The sequence below is a fragment of the Eucyclogobius newberryi genome, unplaced genomic scaffold, assembly GCF_026437365.1.
Source record: "Eucyclogobius newberryi isolate DKJ021-1_F unplaced genomic scaffold, fEucNew1.0.hap1 SCAF_5, whole genome shotgun sequence".
Taxonomy (NCBI): domain Eukaryota; kingdom Metazoa; phylum Chordata; class Actinopteri; order Gobiiformes; family Gobiidae; genus Eucyclogobius; species Eucyclogobius newberryi.
Genome location: NW_027316167.1, coordinates 12,550,807 through 12,569,798, shown reverse-complemented (window position 1 = coordinate 12,569,798; position 18,992 = coordinate 12,550,807). Strand labels below are relative to the sequence as shown.

Sequence of the window (18,992 nt, the reverse complement as noted above, 5' to 3'; positions counted from 1 at the left end):
GTTTATGTCATCGCTACGACTACGCCGTAAAAATTAAGGCATTTGTCTGATTGGCTTTTTTGATCGGGACGCCAAAATTGAATTTTGGGTAAAGTTTAGAAAATTTTGGTAAAACTCATTTTTGACCTTCAATGTTAATTTAAAGGTCACTCTGTAGGGGGCGCTATCGCGCCCATTTCAATTTTGTCATCATAAACTGGTCCAAACTAGAAAGTTGAACAACTGATTCAATTTTGGTCCTAATCGGACTTGTTTTGATCAAATGGGAACAATTTTTTAGATCTGCAATATCCCAAAATAAGTTGTCCAACTTTGCGGCTGCGCCGCACACAGACCGTAAAAGGTATCTCAAAAAATTGGATAACTTTAGATGCCCCACTTGTCCAGAGGACGTCCGCCGATTTTGAAGTCGGTGGGCAAAACGCCCTAGGAGGAGTTTGTCAAAGTTTGACGTGAACAAAATGGCTAACACAGCGTGGTTTCATTTTCAAAGGAAGATGGAGGCCATAGGGTAAGTGGGCGAGCGCTTTGCGCTCGATTTCGTGCGCACTACGTGCGCACTTTCGCAGCCGTGCTTCGCACGGCCTTACGAGATTAATAGGCCTCTCGCCAGCTTGTGGCGCTCGGGCCTAAATATAGCCGTAAGCGGCAATGATCGGCCCTCGCCACGCCGCCGCCACGCCGCCGCCACGCCGCAAGAGGAGCCCCAATTGTCCTTTTATTACGCCTACTGCTGAATCTGTGACGCTGTCACATCTTCTCCCCTTTGTTTTACCATCAAAAAGCTATTTTATTTTGAATTCTTGGCAAAATGTGCGGCTTTGCCGCACAGACACCGTGACTCTTTGAATGAAAATGTGGATAACTTTTGATGGTCTTGAAGATGAGTCTCACCAAATTTCAGGTTAATAGGGCTGACGCCCTGGGAGGAGTTTGTGAAAGTCTAAAGTGTAAACATGAAAGGTTTCGGTCATCGTTACGGCAACGCCATAACAATTATGACATGAGTCATTGACTTTTTTGATGGGGATGCTAAAATTGAGTTGTGTGTCAAATTTCATATAATTTCGCAAAACTAAACATTTAACCTCCATATAAAATCTGTAGGGGGCGCTGTGGCGCCAAATGAATTTATTTCACTTCAAGTAGGTTTAGGGCAAAGAGTTTAACAACTGATTCTAATTTGACGCAATTCGGACTTTATCTGCGCAAACGGCAGAAATTTTAAATATGGGAGATTTCTGAAATTCTAGCTACAGTTTGCGGCTTCGCCGCTCAGAGACCGTGAGAGGTATCAATGTAATTTGGATAACTTTTGATGTCCCACTCCTCAGTAGCATTTTCACCAAATTTCAGCTTTTTAGGGCCAACGCCCTGGGAGGAGTTCGTAAAAGTACGACGTTTGGAAAAACTCCGAAGTCATGTTTAGCCATTTTTGAAGCAATATGGCCGACATTTGGTTGGGCGGACGGCATTGCCGTAATAATATTTTTTACTTCTCTTGTCACCATCTACCTCTGCGCCAAATTTCATGATTCTACGATCAGATTTTTTTTGGGTCATTTCCCATCTCTCAATGCATTTTTGGTACATTTGGTGGCGCTGACGCGCCAATTTTTTTTATTTTAGAAATGGGGAAATAGCCAGAATGTAGAGAGGCACGATTTTTAGAGGTGTGCAAATTTTTGTGACTTTTCGTCAATGTTCACTGGGTGAAAAATAGGGGGGTTGGTCCCGAGAAGAAGAAAGAAAGAAAGAAAGAAAGAATAATATTCCGATGCGAAAACAATGTTTCCCATTTTTCAAATATCATAAACTATACATTTTCGGAAAGCGCTCGCGCTTTCCTACCTCATGGTGTGGGTCCCTGGTCACTGACGGGTACTTTCGATAATTTTGAGTGGGCTCCGCCCACTTTGTGTTTTTGGCCCTCTATACAGTAATAATGTTCAATTTTTGCATTACATGCTTATATGCACGGAACATGCAAGAGATGGGGAACGTATTCGTGAGCTACTTAGCGCAAATGAGTGCTTTATATGGGGATGACGACCGCTTCGCGGTCGTCATCCCAATGTAAAGTGCTCGTTTAGTGCGAACTTTTGCACGGGCTTCGCCCGTTTACAACGGTAATGTTCCATTTTCCTACAACTAATTAGTATGCACGGGGCGTGCATGAGTGGAGGAGTGCGTTAGTGAGTGTTTGGAAGTGGGCGAGCGCTTCGCGCTCGATTTCGTGCGCACTACGTGCGCACTTTCGCAGCCGTGCTTCGCACGGCCTTACGAGATTAATAGGCCTCTCGCCAGCTTGTGGCGCTCGGGCCTAAATATAGCCGCAAGCGGCAATGATCGGCCCTCGCCACGCCGCCGCCACGCCGCAAGAGGAGGGGGCGCTAACGCGCCCCAATTGTCCTTTTATTACGCCTACTGCTGAATCTGTGACGCTGTCACATCTTCTCCCCTTTGTTTTACCATCAAAAAGCAATTTTATTTTGAATTCTTGGCAAAATGTGCGGCTTTGCCGCACAGACACCGTGACTCTTTGAATGAAAATGTGGATAACTTTTGATGGTCTTGAAGATGAGTCTCACCAAATTTCAGGTTAATAGGGCTGACGCCCTGGGAGGAGTTTGTGAAAGTCTAAAGTGTAAACATGTTCTGGCGATTTCCCCATTGGAATAACATGAAAGGTTTCGGTCATCGTTACGGCAACGCCATAACAATTATGACATGAGTCATTGACTTTTTTGATGGGGATGCTAAAATTGAGTTGTGTGTCAAATTTCATATAATTTCGCAAAACTAAACATTTAACCTCCATATAAAATCTGTAGGGGGCGCTGTGGCGCCAAATGAATTTATTTCACTTCAAGTAGGTTTAGGGCAAAGAGTTTAACAACTGATTCTAATTTGACGCAATTCGGACTTTATCTGCGCAAACGGCAGAAATTTTAAATATGGGAGATTTCTGAAATTCTAGCTACAGTTTGCGGCTTCGCCGCACAGAGACCGTGAGAGGTATCAATGTAATTTGGATAACTTTTGATGTCCCACTCCTCAGTAGCATTTTCACCAAATTTCAGCTTTTTAGGGCCAACGCCCTGGGAGGAGTTCGTAAAAGTACGACGTTTGGAAAAACTCCGAAGTCATGTTTAGCCATTTTTGAAGCAATATGGCCGACATTTGGTTGGGCGGACGGCGTTGCCGTAATAATATTTTTTACTTCTCTTGTCACCATCTACCTCTGCGCCAAATTTCATGATTCTACGATCAGATTTTTTTTGGGTCATTTCCCATCTCTCAATGCATTTTTGGTACATTTGGGGGCGCTGACGCGCCAATTTTTTTAATTTTAGAAAAGGGAAATAGCCAGAATGTAGAGAGGCACGATTTTTAGAGGTGTGCAAATTTTTGTGACTTTTCGTCAATGTTCACTGGGTGAAAAATAGGGGGGTTGGTCCCGAGAAGAAGAAAGAAAGAAAGAAAGAAAGAATAATATTCCGATGCGAAAACAATGTTTCCCATTTTTCAAATATCATAAACTATACATTTTCGGAAAGCGCTCGCGCTTTCCTACCTCATGGTGTGGGTCCCTGGTCACTGACGGGTACTTTCGATAATTTTGAGTGGGCTCCGCCCACTTTGTGTTTTTGGCCCTCTATACAGTAATAATGTTCAATTTTTGCATTACATGCTTATATGCACGGAACATGCAAGAGATGGGGAACGTATTCGTGAGCTACTTAGCGCAAATGAGTGCTTTATATGGGGATGACGACCGCTTCGCGGTCGTCATCCCAATGTAAAGTGCTCGTTTAGTGCGAACTTTTGCACGGGCTTCGCCCGTTTACAACGGTAATGTTCCATTTTCCTACAACTAATTAGTATGCACGGGGCGTGCATGAGTGGAGGAGTGCGTTAGTGAGTGTTTGGAAGTGGGCGAGCGCTTCGCGCTCGATTTCGTGCGCACTACGTGCGCACTTTCGCAGCCGTGCTTCGCACGGCCTTACGAGATTAATAGGCCTCTCGCCAGCTTGTGGCGCTCGGGCCTAAATATAGCCGCAAGCGGCAATGATCGGCCCTCGCCACGCCGCCGCCACGCCGCAAGAGGAGGGGGCGCTAACGCGCCCCAATTGTCCTTTTATTACGCCTACTGCTGAATCTGTGACGCTGTCACATCTTCTCCCCTTTGTTTTACCATCAAAAAGCAATTTTATTTTGAATTCTTGGCAAAATGTGCGGCTTTGCCGCACAGACACCGTGACTCTTTGAATGAAAATGTGGATAACTTTTGATGGTCTTGAAGATGAGTCTCACCAAATTTCAGGTTAATAGGGCTGACGCCCTGGGAGGAGTTTGTGAAAGTCTAAAGTGTAAACATGTTCTGGCGATTTCCCCATTGGAATAACATGAAAGGTTTCGGTCATCGTTACGGCAACGCCATAACAATTATGACATGAGTCATTGACTTTTTTGATGGGGATGCTAAAATTGAGTTGTGTGTCAAATTTCATATAATTTCGCAAAACTAAACATTTAACCTCCATATAAAATCTGTAGGGGGCGCTGTGGCGCCAAATGAATTTATTTCACTTCAAGTAGGTTTAGGGCAAAGAGTTTAACAACTGATTCTAATTTGACGCAATTCGGACTTTATCTGCGCAAACGGCAGAAATTTTAAATATGGGAGATTTCTGAAATTCTAGCTACAGTTTGCGGCTTCGCCGCACAGAGACCGTGAGAGGTATCAATGTAATTTGGATAACTTTTGATGTCCCACTCCTCAGTAGCATTTTCACCAAATTTCAGCTTTTTAGGGCCAACGCCCTGGGAGGAGTTCGTAAAAGTACGACGTTTGGAAAAACTCCGAAGTCATGTTTAGCCATTTTTGAAGCAATATGGCCGACATTTGGTTGGGCGGACGGCGTTGCCGTAATAATATTTTTTACTTCTCTTGTCACCATCTACCTCTGCGCCAAATTTCATGATTCTACGATCAGATTTTTTTTGGGTCATTTCCCATCTCTCAATGCATTTTTGGTACATTTGGGGGCGCTGACGCGCCAATTTTTTTAATTTTAGAAAAGGGAAATAGCCAGAATGTAGAGAGGCACGATTTTTAGAGGTGTGCAAATTTTTGTGACTTTTCGTCAATGTTCACTGGGTGAAAAATAGGGGGGTTGGTCCCGAGAAGAAGAAGAAGAAGAAGAAAGAAAGAAAGAATAATATTCCGATGCGAAAACAATGTTTCCCATTTTTCAAATATCATAAACTATACATTTTCGGAAAGCGCTCGCGCTTTCCTACCTCATGGTGTGGGTCCCTGGTCACTGACGGGTACTTTCGATAATTTTGAGTGGGCTCCGCCCACTTTGTGTTTTTGGCCCTCTATACAGTAATAATGTTCAATTTTTGCCTTACATGCTTATATGCACGGAACATGCAAGAGATGGGGAACGTATTCGTGAGCTACTTAGCGCAAATGAGTGCTTTATATGGGGATGACGACCGCTTCGCGGTCGTCATCTCAATGTAAAGTGCTCGTTTAGTGCGCACTTTTGCACAGGCTTCACCCGTTTACAACGGTAATGTTCCATTTTCCTACTACTAATTAGTATGCACGGGGCGTGCATGAGTGAAGGAGTGCGTTAGTGAGTGTTTGGAAGTGGGCGAGCGCTTCGCGCTCGATTTCGTGCGCACTACGTGCGCACTTTCGCAGCCGTGCTTCGCACGGCCTTACGAGATTAATAGGCCTCTCGCCAGCTTGTGGCGCTCGGGCCTAATAAAAATAATAATATTTTTAGCAAAAACAATATAGCCGTTTCCACTATAACAACAAATTATACATCGTTTGAAAGCTCTAAGCCTTCCCGATGCCGCCATGGGGTGGAATCATCATTACGAGCGCTTACGCGCTCGTCACTCCCTATTCCGTCGGGATGCCCCGCCCACTCCCCATAGACTTCCATTGATTTGAGAAGATACAAGCATGGCCCATGCCTGCGGCATGGATTCTCGCGTACGGGACGATGCCAGGAGGGTTTTTGGAGGAATGCAGCGCTTCGCGCTGCTGTTGTCAACAATGAGTAGCCCATTCACTAATTGTTGACTATTTCTGTCATAGCAGGAGTAAGTATGCATGATCCATGACTTCGGCATGGGCTAGTTCACTGTACTTGCCAGGGGCGACGGGGTACCAAACATGCGGGCTGCGCCCGCATGTTTGGTCAGACAGTTGCAACGCTGCCGAAGGCAGCGTTGCAGGAGCAATAGGCCCTCCGCCCTGCTGGGGCTCGGGCCTAAATATTCCGATGCGAAAACAATGTTTCCCATTTTTCAAATATCATAAACTATACATTTTCGGAAAGCGCTCGCGCTTTCCTACCTCATGGTGTGGGTCCCTGGTCACTGACGGGTACTTTCGTTAATTTTGAGTGGGCTCTGCCCACTTTGTGTTTTTGGCCCTCTATACAGTAATAATGTTAATTTTTTGCATTACATGCTTATATGCACGGAACATGCAAGAGATGGGGAACGTATTCGTGAGGTACTTAGCGCAAATGAGTGCTTTATATGGGGATGACGACCGCGAAGCGGTCGTCATCTCAATGTAAAGTGCTCGTTTAGTGCGCACTTTTGCACAGGCTTCACCCGTTTACAACGGTAATGTTCCATTTTCCTACTACTAATTAGTATGCACGGGGCGTGCATGAGTGAAGGAGTGCGTTAGTGAGTGTTTGGAAGTGGGCGAGCGCTTCGCGCTCGATTTCGTGCGCACTACGTGCGCACTTTCGCAGCCGTGCTTCGCACGGCCTTACGAGATTAATAGGCCTCTCGCCAGCTTGTGGCGCTCGGGCCTAATAATAAAGTAAATGTTAGAAAGAAGCATTAAATGAAATATCTGCTCAAAGTGAATTAGCTTAATTCGGTAATCAATTTGTCCAAATTGGCTATAAACACAGTGTTTTTGGTGCATATTATAATAAACTGTCATGTTTACAGTAGGTTGAATGTCTCGACGGTGCGCAGCGATCCAGTGTCTACAACAGCGAGGTCAGCAGGTGCGAGCTCGTTTCTATCGGGCTTTTATTCTGAAGGAAGTGATGCCTTCAGGGACTCCAAAGTCAGATGATACGAGAGAGACAGTGCAGCGTGTCATATGATCCGCCCCAGGGACTTTCTGTTTCCGACTCGCGACAAGATAAGGCAGCAAAGCCAGTGGAGCAATTATAGCACACGTTTCAGTAATTTATTACCATTTTTTTAGAGCTATTTTGCAAGTAAATGTGTTAAATTGCACTTAATAGTTCAGAAATCTGTATGCAATGAAAGCAGCGTTTCCAATTAAAACTGAAATAATAGTGTTTTTATGGATTTATTGTAAAAACAAAACTTGAATGTGTTTGAGTATATTAATGTAAACAAATACAATTAAAATGCAAACTGTCATCACAACTCTGGTGTAAAGAGGCTGGACTGGGATGGTGCCAGTCCTTATATGGTGATAGTGTTTGAACCAATGACCAAGTGTGGCATTCAAAAGCACCTCCTCCTGTGTGGGACATAACAGGGAAAGAAAGAAGTGAGCAATAACTTTGTTTGATTTCCCGTTTTTCCAAAATTAAAAAGAAATATAATAAATAAATAAAATATAATATTGAAATGCAGCCTCAGAGCGTTGTTTCTTTATGTAAATCACCTTTTCTTTGTTTTTGAGTAACATGGAGAGCTCGCCTTCATCACCGGGTTGCCTGGACTAAACCCAGACTAAGAACACATCTAAACTGGACTTGTGATGCATAAAGAGGAAAGGCAGCAGCAGAGCCACAGGAGCAGGAGATGCTGCAGATGCTGCAATGAGGACCTGCATTAAGGCCAATTCATACTTCATAAGCAGCAAGAATTCGTGCACCTCGGGCTGAAAGAAGAAAATCACGTCATGATGTAAATTGTTCTCACAGTCTTTGTTCTGCAGTTCTCACAGCTGGTTCTTGACGCATCAGCTGAGCGTATCTCTGTAATTGTGATTGTCATAAAACATGAAGCATTTTGAAGCTTAAAATACAGAGAACACCGTCTCCTGTCTCCACAGTCTCTCTGTGTGTGAGCTGGTTTACCTGCTTCCTGGTCATCTGACCAATTAGAAAAACAGACTGGGACAAGGATTTTGGTTGAATGTGATGTGAATGTGAATGGAAATGATGTTCCTCTCTGAGCTGAGCACATGGGTCTGTACGGTTCAGTCTGGTCCAGACCGCAGAGTAGCAAGTGTCCAACGCAGGTGCTGCAATGTTTACATGAGTGGAAGAAAAATACCCACGTAAAATTGGACTGTATTAATTATTCTATAACTTATAATTTGTGCCATTTATGCCTATGAAGGTTGCTTTATTCTGATTATCTCGTCCATATGGGGAGAGTAACATGACTCCAGTGCACTAGTTTTGAGGTTTATTAGTTATGATTCTGGCCATTCACAGAATGCACCAGACCACGCCCTCAAGTTGCTTTACTCCACTTCATATTTTGGCATAATCACGCCTCTTGTTTAGAGCTCCACCCCCTGCGCTGTCATCAATTGCGCCGACTGCAAGATGTGACGAAAAGAGCTCTGCTGCGGCCATGATAATGGCACCTCCGGGGGCAAAGTATGGCCCATTATGTTGTTTTGAGGGAACTACAAAGACCATGATCCTTTGCTCCATTTCAGCGCAGGCAACATGAAAACGTACTGCTATTTAGAACTTTCACATTTCAATACTTTGGACTGTGACGGTGGTGATTCGTACCGAAGGCTGGTCGAGTCGTTTAGAAAGGACAAAAAAAAAGTTACACATTCTTTTAAGCCACGAGTGACATTTGGACACCGTCACACCCGTACCCGTACACTGACTATGACATTTAAATCGTGTGAATCTTTCCCCTGTTGTGGTATGTGTGGCATTTGGAAGCTCTGCAGCTGCACGAGCTCCGGGCAGAAGGCGGTTTTATCACCACAGACTGGATTGGTCATGGGACAGAGAGTGAGAGTGTGAGAGAAGAAGAAGGCTCATTTGAAAATGTAGGTGCTGTAAATTCAAAGTGGTGAGGAGATTATAGCCAGAATATGAAAATTATAGGAGTGAGTGCAAGTTTTGTTGGAGAAGAAATGCAAATGTTATCAGGGGAAAGGGCAGCTAATGTCAATCTGATCTCACTTTCACTCCCATTTTAGTTGAACACTGCAAATGATGATATTCCCTCATGATTAAATAAATAATAATATTTCAACGAATGAAAAGAAAAAGTTAAATATTGTAAGCCTTACTAAATAAAAGCACATTTTGCAATAGAGATTCAGTTGTTCCTAATTGTTAATGATCAGCTTGAGTCATTTTAAATCGAGAAATTCAGAACCAAAAGCACAAGGTTTGGAGCAAAATTTAGACTTTGGAGGAAGTAATTTGACTATTTCTGTGTTGATTTACAACAATGAAAGTAAATCCACACAGAAATAGTCAAATTACTTCCTCCAAAGTCAAAATTTCGCTCCAAATTGCAATTGAAAGACATGCCATTTGTTTTTAATAAGACAAAATAAAACTGATGAAAAAACAAAAAAAATCCTGATTACTCTTTTTGTTCAACAGTATTTATTGTTCTGCCCTGTTTTGCACCACTGAAAATTCACTGAACATTCACTAAACAGCATAAATGAGCTGTTATTTTCTAAACTGATGTAGATGTAGCACTTCTTTGCACGCGTTAAGGACGGGAGAGTGAAACACACCTTTGTGATCGGAGCTTCGATGGTCATGGAGTGGATTCGGGCCATTGAGGAGTGTCTTCGCTGCGAGCTCCCTGCAACAACACAACATATATCTTCAGTGGGTCGTGTTTAAGTTGAAGCGTTTCACATTTTAATTTCATACTGACATTTCACCGTAGCAAGCAGCATCTTTTCACGTTTGCGTTTTTAAATGGCTAAAAGTGACATTTTTTAACCCGTTTTTTAAACCAGAAACATGTTATTTTTAATCTCCGAATAGATACATAATCCGTGTATTGGTTTTGTGAGTTCAAATGTTAAATTAAATAAGATAAGATAAGATAAGATATTCCTTTATTGTCCCACATGGGGAAATTTCATTGGTGCAACGCAGGTAGATACAGAGGTAGATACAGAAGAACGAATAAACAGTTAGATTTTGTGATCTTTGTACATCTTATCTTGCTAAAACAAATGCTCCCATGGATTCTTCAACCCAAAAACATGACTTTGTAAATATATTAAGTGGAGAAAACCAATATATTTTGTTTTTTAGACTCACAGTCACATATTTAACTCTGTAAATTGGTTCATGCGCAATCAAAACTAAAGTTTTTACACCATATCACTATTTATTTATGTATTTATTCTTAGGACTTTATTAGCATTCACTCTAAAAAAAATGAAACGTTGACCCAATTTAAATATATTACATCACCATTTGAGGACAATTCATTATGTTAAATAAACATAGGCCTAAATTTCCAAAAGATCTCATCAAACAAATCAATAAAAGTGACACAATATAATTAACATTTTTATCGTCGTTGAGCGCGTTTCTTCGCACAATGTCACTCGAGTTCAAATCTGTTTACACAAGTTGCCCCTCGTTAGCCGCTAATGACGGGCCCACAGACATCCAATCAACGCCTAATGACCCAGGGGACGATCGGCGGGAGTCATTTTTCCGGGCTTTTTTGTCCCTTCCGTCTCACCGTCGCTCCCCCGTGACGTGGTGGATCTGACGTCCAGAGAGCCTTTCCGCCGGTCTTTGTGCTTGCTGGATTGAATGTCTGGGGGAAGAGATTGCCTTACGTTAGCCACAGGAAAAACATAAAAGCGCGAGATCACTGACACGGGGGTCGAAAAGAGTTCAGCGCACGTTAGCAGAGGTTTACGCTGGGGAAAAGGGTCAAACGTGTTCGTTACAGGAGAGAGGTCAACGCTGAATTTATCCAACCGGCTTGAATGAATCAGACGAGTACTTTTGTTCTGAGTGGTATTGGATTCACACCATGTTGGATTTTATCAATATTTCTGAGGGGACAATTTATTTTAGAATCTGTAAGAAAGTGTGTCAACTATAACGGTTTAAAAGGACGAAGAGACTAATGTATTTGCTTGAAAGAAAATTATATTGAAATTCAAAATTGGGGAAAAGTAAAAGTACACTTGTCAAAACTACTAAAATATTTACTATATTACATTTGAATTGTAGTTTGTACTTCTGGTTCAAACTATGGCCCAACTTATAACTTATTTATTGGAAAGAAATAAACAGCAAAATATCAAAACGATGATTATAATGTATAGATAATAATAATAATACTACAATATTAACATTATTATTGAGGATATTTTAGTAATAAGAGCAGTTTTTTCAAAGTCTGGTATAGAGATACAACATCAACTTTTTCATTTATCTGCCAACACTTTTTTTAATTGTTTTGTCTTTTTTTTTTTTCTTCATAAAGTCAAGTTTGGTCAGAGCAAGATAAAGAGCAACTCAACAAAAGCCCCAGATAAAGCACATCGGGACATGGTGTTCATTTGTTTAAGAAATTGGGTCATGATTAAGGAAAGCAGATGTTTGGCTCAGAATCTCCTGAATATTTACTGTGTTTCCAAAATACTGCTGTTAAACTTGATCTGTGAACAGTAGAATTTAAGCTTGATTGCACAACCAGATCTCAAACATGGGTCTAAACGTTATGAACTTGGCCAAAGGCTTAAATGAGACTTGCAGAATTAAGTGATTCAATTAAAAATAACTTGCACTGAATTCTTCCTGTCAGTTCAAGATGTATTTTGGGGCTGATGGCTGAATGTGTTTTTTGTTTGTTAATCTCCTTCAGAACGTGTGACCTCATCCATACCACAGAAGGAAGAACATTTGGAAATGGGCTCTGCTTGTGTGTGTGGACTCTCACCTGTTTGAGACTCTGCCTGCACACTGGTCTTTTCACTCTGGTCAAAGAAAAACACTTGATTGTTACACTGTTCTTTATTTATGAATGTTTCTTAAATGAGACGCACCTTATTATTATCATTTAAAGGCCTGTTGATAGACACATAGTGTCTGATTTTACTGCAATGAAAAGAGACACGTTATTGAAAGTCATCATGGTTTAATTATTGAATTATTCCAGTTACTGGTCTGCACAGGGGTCAGAGGTCACTCACCCTCCCTGTCCAATCACAGGAGTGATCTTCACATTTTGTTGAATGCTGTCTCCATTCTTCTTTTTGGCATAGTAAATCCCCTGCCACTCCTGCAGCACAAACACACGGTTCAGTCTCAGAGCAAAGGACATGAAGTACAGAAAACCCCACTGTGTGAAAGCTTTGTGTTACATTCTCATTTATCTCTTCACTTCTAACACACAGAACGTGGTTAAGAAAATCCCCTTCCAAACATAGCCTGGTGATTCAGAGCACATGAATGCATAGGACTGAGGCCTATAGTTTGTTCCTATAATCTCCTGGCAGTGTCCACACACAGGACGCTCAGCAGCCTTTAAAACCGGAGAGCGCTCCTGGGGTCTGCCGTTTCATGTCCCTATCGCATTGACGTAGAGGCGCTTAAAGCGGCAAGTCCTGCTGGGCCCGTCCCGCTGGCACCTGTCTGCATCTGACCTTTAGGATCTGTGCAGTGAGACTAGACTGGCTCCTCACGGCCATTACTCAAATACAAGTGGTCAGACCATCAGCGGGCTCAGGCTGCACCACAATTCAAACTATATTATTTTGAAAGCTGTATTTGATTTTGGCAGTGTTCTCTCTGGGTCACATGCTGTTACTATACCCCATCCTCTCTACAAACTTCATGTTCCCTTTAAAACCCACATAGTCACAATCCCCCCTCTGTCCAAAAAGGATTATTTTAGCACTCCACTAGTCTGCGATTATTCCGTTTAGTCGACTGGTCAAACAACATATTTATATTGTACATTGAGCCTTTTTGAACACATTAAATTTACATTCAATATTTGTGTGTGCGTTTTACAGTCTGTAGAGTCCATTATTAAAATACATCTATGAATATTCTTTATAATCGTCACAATCAGTTGATTAATCAGTCCAAACCAATTTAGCCTCTGAATTTACTGCCAAAACCTGATTCGATGTAGTCATTCCTCATCCTTCAAACCCACTCTCACCAAGAACAAGAAGAACACGACATCTTCAACGTTTTTCAAATAATAAGTACATGTGGATACACCTATATACCTACAGCTCAGAAATGGTTAACCTCACGTGCATTTAGCCCTCTCACATATGTATTCCACAAAAAAAAATTAAGCAGTAATTGGATATGGGGTTTACAGGTAAAACGTCCAAAATAAGCGGACACAAATATGAAAATGACATATTTACTCACGTTCAAACACGTGTGGAGTGGACGGCCCGGTTCCTTACCTTGCCTTTGCGTATGCAGGAGTTTATCGTTTCAAGGAGATCAGGCTTATTCTTCTCACTTTTAGGCACTTCTATGATTTCTTTTCCTATCAACTCGCCCTGTTGGTAGCCCATGATGGACTCGTAGGCCGGGTTCACGTACTGCAAAAGAGAAAGAAAACGTATAAAATACTTGAATCATTCATTAGGGATGGGACAAAACAAAAGGTTCGGCCCTGTAGTTTGTAAAGCAAGAGCTACAATGAGAGCAGAAGTATCAAAATACATAAATACAACATTGTGGGGCCAAAATTATGAACTGAATTACACAATATATCTATCTTATTCTATGATTTCTTTGTTATTTTGTTTGAAGTAGTGGAGCCTGGACTTCAGTCTATTAATGACACATCTGAAATTATCTGGAATTTGTTTTTCCTGTAAAATTATATTGCAATTTCACGATTATTCACATCACAACCAAAGCAACAATAAAATCCAACATTTTCTTCCCTTCTTTATCGCTCCTAACATGAAGTCAAACTTTCTGAATGATTCATTTGACATAAACGGCAAACATTTGAGAGAAAAGAACATAATTTTGCTTCTAAATTCGTCACATTTCTTTCAGTTGAACTAAAAAATACCAAATTTAGTTAGAAAATTAACACTTTTCTACAAATTTGAATTTTAAAAACATAATTTCGTTCCTAAAAATGTCCTGATTATAATTTGTTTGGCTTTACTGCAGCCCGAGGATTTCTCCAGACCTGAGACAAGATCTTGGCCTTTATTGACTATATTATTAGGGAGTGTCTACAGAGCCGCGGCGCGCGGACGAAACTGCCATGTTATTTTGTGCCGCGGCTCCTGAAACTGCTGAGCTATTTGACCGCGCCGTTTTAGACCGCGCCGAGTTAAGGTCAGGGTCAGGGTCAGGGTCAGGGTTAAGGTTAGGGTTAAGGTTAGGGTTAGCCATGAGGCTATATGGCAGTGCCGCGGTTCCTGAAACTGCTGGGCCCTTTGACTGCGCCGCGGCTCTGCAGCCACGGCCATATTATTATGTTATATATTTTATTGAGATTATAAAAGGACACTCTTCATGCCACACCCTTTCATAAAACAAATTAAATAATATGTACAGTATGTATCAGTGATCCCAGGCCGGGAGCCAGGCAACGGGAATCAGTAGTTCAAATAAACCTCTCTACACTAAATTATTGACGTCAATGTGCAAACTAATGTACACAACAAAGTACTGTAATGGCTGTAAACTAATGTACACAACAAAGTACTGTAAGGGCTGTAAACTAATGTACACAACAAACTACTGTAAGGGCTGTAAACTAATGTACACAACAAAGTACTGTAATGGCTGTAAACTAATGTACACAACAAAGTACTGTAATGGCTGTAAACTAATGTACACAACAAAGTACTGTAATGGCTGTAAACTAATGTACACAACAAAGTACTGTAATGGCTGTAAACTAATGTACACAACAAAGTACTGTAATGGCTGTAAACTAATGTACACAACAAACTACTGTAAGGGCTGTAAACTAATGTACACAACAAAGTACTGTAAGGGCTGTAAACTAATGTACACAACAAAGTACTGTAATGGCTGTAAACTAATGTACACAACAAAGTACTGTAATGGCTGTAAACTAATGTACACAACAAAGTACTGTAATGGCTGTAAACTAATGTACACAACAAACTACTGTAAGGGCTGTAAACTAATGTACACAACAAACTACTGTAAGGGCTGTAAACTAATGTACACAACAAACTACTGTAAGGGCTGTAAACTAATGTACACAACAAAGTACTGTAAGGGCTGTAAACTAATGTACACAACAAAGTACTGTAATGGCTGTAAACTAATGTACACAACAAAGTACTGTAATGGCTGTAAACTAATGTACACAACAAAGTACTGTAATGGCTGTAAACTAATGTATTGTATTTTGTATTTAAGTATACAGTACTTTATAGTCAGATTATAGACATATTTAATAGCTACGCCTCACTCCCCTCAAGTCAACCAATCAATGCAAAGTCTTAAGTCTTTGCTCTACACGAAAGGCATTAAAAATGATCTGATTAAAACAAAAACCTCATGTTTCAAGGCAGATAAGTTTGATGCGGTTGCTGACGTAGGAAATGAGATGGCAGGAGGAAAGAGGGCGACGCCCAAACACCAGCTAGAACAAGTAAGATCTAAAGAGAGGCATCTCCTTTAAGTCAAATACATATATACAGTTATATATACAGTTATATATACTGTCACCGAGCTTTGTAATCCACAGAAGGCTCCATTCAGAACTCGGATCACAAGACGTGAGCGTGCACACAACAGACACACAACAGACACACAACAGACACACAACAGACACACAACAGACACACAACAGGCACACAACAGGCACAACAGAGACACGCACAGCAGAGACGCACAGACAGAGAGAGACAGAGAGAGACACAGAGAGACAGAGAGAGACAGAGAGAGACAGAGAGAGACAGAGAGAGACAGAGACACAGAGACACACAGAGAGACAGAGAGACAGAGACAGAGAGACACAGACACAGAGAGACACAGAGACACAGAGACAGAGAGAGACAGACACACAGAGAGACAGAGAGAGACGGAGAGACACAGAAAAACACAGAGACACAGAGAGACATACAGAGACACAGCGAGACAGAGAGACAGACACACAGAGAGACACAGACACAGAGAGACACACAGAGGCGCGCACGCGCGCACACACACACACACGCACAATAATGTGTGTAAAGTGTTTTAAAGGGACCTGAATGATTTGATCCTCAGAGGAGATCTCGATGGCCTCTTGGCTCTGTTCCAGCGCTGTGAAGAGAGCGTTCCCAGCCCTGAGCAGGACAAGGACACGTGTGTTATTCCTCTGGACATGTTTTACACTCACATGGTACAAGGCTCTCCAACGTCATGAAACACGTCATTATTAAACACATTATTGGTATCGTGAGCCGTGAGACTGAATCAAATGACGATACTTCTACCCGAACCATTCAAGTGTTTCATTGGCCGTTTCCAATGATACTATGAAATGATTTGCTACTTGGAATGCCGCTCCCCTTTTGAAAAAAACTAATCTACAATCACAAAATGTCATGTGATGGTTGGTAGTACTCTACTTTTTGAAGAAATTACACTTTTCAGATGTCATACTTTTAGTTAAGTCATATATTTGTCTCTTACTGAAGTAAAAGTTTTCTCTTCCCACCGTGAGTCAACAACTTTAAATTATTTTCCTTATGATTTAGACTCTTGTGGTCCGTCCTTTGAAAATAAATAACAGAATGTTTTTGTCTTCAAATTACTTTTACTTCAAATCATAAATCCTGTTACATTACTCTTCCTAGTAGTAGTTTCTCCAAATACTTTCTACTCTTACTTGGAGCACTTTGTACCGTTACTTCAGATTTCCAGCCGCACTTACCTTAGTTTGAACTGCGCCCGAACCTCGCCGTGCTCCAACTGCAGCAGCTCGTTATAGCAGCCCATCATATTGGCATTTTCCACGAATCTCTGGGGTCAAAGGGCAATGACAACAGCAGTGAGACGGAGGGCACTCTTATTGGAGGACTGTGTTTTTGAAGTAGTGTGGGGTCCCGTGGGGTAAACGTGGCGATAAATGAACAATTTGGAGCTGTTTTTGGGGGGATGATCATGGTAGAGGTGGGAAGTACATCAACATTTAGATAATATTGTGAATGTTGTTTTGAAGATTTGCTAAATTTGTGAAAACATTTGAAAAATGCGACAAAAAGAGCAGACTTCATTTTTATTTTTAAATAAAATATGTAGGGTGATATTCCTGCACTTTTGTGATTCATTTTACAGATATTTCTAAAAAAAAAAATTCTGATAATTAATGTAAGGTCTGATTTCTCAGATTTTCATTTTTGTCAGACTATCAGGAGTTTAACAACAATTCTTAAAAACAAGCAGAAACGTCATTATTATAAGTGGAATTGTGATAATAACCGAACATTTTATAGTTAATTTAATTCTGTTTGTTTGGGCTTTGTGTGTGATTGACAGTGTCAGGATGAAGGAAAATACCTTTGTTTTTACATTTAACCTGAATTTATTTAATATTTCAAAGTTCCAGACTATAAAAGATGCTAATATTAAAGCCATTTAAACACACTTTCAGCTGTTGCTTTGTGCAAGAGGGACTGGGTTGTTCCTTACACTAAATATGGGCCAGGGATTATAGGGACTTAGTTCTTGGTACTGTTATGTGTGAAAACACCTATTATGGCAAGCAATCCATTACAAATAAGTGCAAACGCCTGTAATTGTCTTATTGAGGTTAAAGTATGGCACAAAACGTGAATGAACTATAAAATAAACAACTAATGTGAAGAAATATAAACATCACTGTATAGGTTTTTTGAAAGATGCATTTTTATTCTCAATCAGTTCTTTTCGTGGTATTTCAAAAAGTGTTTTTACTACAGACAATTTACATCATATTCTACGTTTTGCATCCCTCCAAAACAATAACCACAACATTATCACTTTCCTTATTGAACGTCCAAACATTACTGTGAAGAACTGCATTTGTTTATGGTTTCAAATAAAGACAGTGAAATACGTTTAGTTCAAACCACTATTGCCAATTTATATTCTTCTCCTGTAAAAGTGTCGGCTCAGCACTTGTGATATATCAACACATTCTAATGGCTGATCTTTTCAACAGATGTCAAATGTCACGGTCATAATCTCACATCAAACTTTTGTGAATCGTCAGAAACATTCTCGCTATTGAATAAATTAATCATAATCAAACACCAGGCCCCAAGTGTCACGAGCAGCGAAGATGAATAATAGAACAACAGACAAAACCCAAGCTAAAAATAACTGCTATTTTTAGGCTTTCTTGATCCTCGTCCTGGTTTGGTCATAATAATAGAGTTTTCGTGTTTCATTTTGAAGGTGAAACCGCCGCCGCCGCCGTCGCCGCCGCGCGGAACAGACCGGGTCCATTCAATCTTTGTTTTGGGGTTTAGCCCAAATGTGTTGGCAAAGCTTTGTTCTGTGTTATTAATAGACACTACCTGGATTTAACTCTAATGTGAGTAAAAGATGATCCCTCCAAAAGTTAGCTCCTGTCCAAAACGCCAAAGATGCATAATAAAAGAGGACGCTGCTCACCCTGTTGAAGCCAGCATTGATGAGGGGCATCACAGAAGCTTCCTCCCGGTCCGGCCTGAAGAGGAAACATGATAAAACTGCATTCAGAGCATTAAGAGCCATCAAAAGGAGCTCGAATATGAAAGACATTCCCTGCAAAAGCCCCACTATTACGACCGCACACACTTAAGTCGTCTGTCTTTTGTCGTAGTCGAGGGTTTCTCAGTCGATCACATTTTTCATCAGTCGACTTCATTATTTATTGAGATAATAAGGATTCGTGCGGGACAAGAGCAGGATATGAAAGGCTGGAGTTAGATGAAGATCAGTGCGAGAAGGTTTTTAATTTCAGCGACATTTTTATATAAATACACA

At 41.1% G+C, this 18,992-nt stretch overlaps 1 protein-coding gene across 1 annotated transcript in view; it reads right to left on the bottom strand.

The window, feature by feature from the left end:
• Positions 1–18,992, bottom strand: part of pde8a (phosphodiesterase 8A) — a 114,132-nt gene that overhangs the window by 27,857 nt on the left and 67,283 nt on the right. The window contains exons 5-13 of the mRNA XM_072464962.1: positions 18,639–18,693; positions 16,915–17,003; positions 16,246–16,324; positions 13,448–13,588; positions 12,212–12,300; positions 12,065–12,116; positions 11,959–11,995; positions 10,744–10,821; positions 9,770–9,840 (exon numbers count right to left, since the gene is read on the bottom strand). Coding sequence (XP_072321063.1) covers positions 9,770–9,840; positions 10,744–10,821; positions 11,959–11,995; positions 12,065–12,116; positions 12,212–12,300; positions 13,448–13,588; positions 16,246–16,324; positions 16,915–17,003; positions 18,639–18,693 — 691 coding nt within the window. The remainder of the gene's footprint in view (positions 1–9,769; positions 9,841–10,743; positions 10,822–11,958; positions 11,996–12,064; positions 12,117–12,211; positions 12,301–13,447; positions 13,589–16,245; positions 16,325–16,914; positions 17,004–18,638; positions 18,694–18,992) is intronic.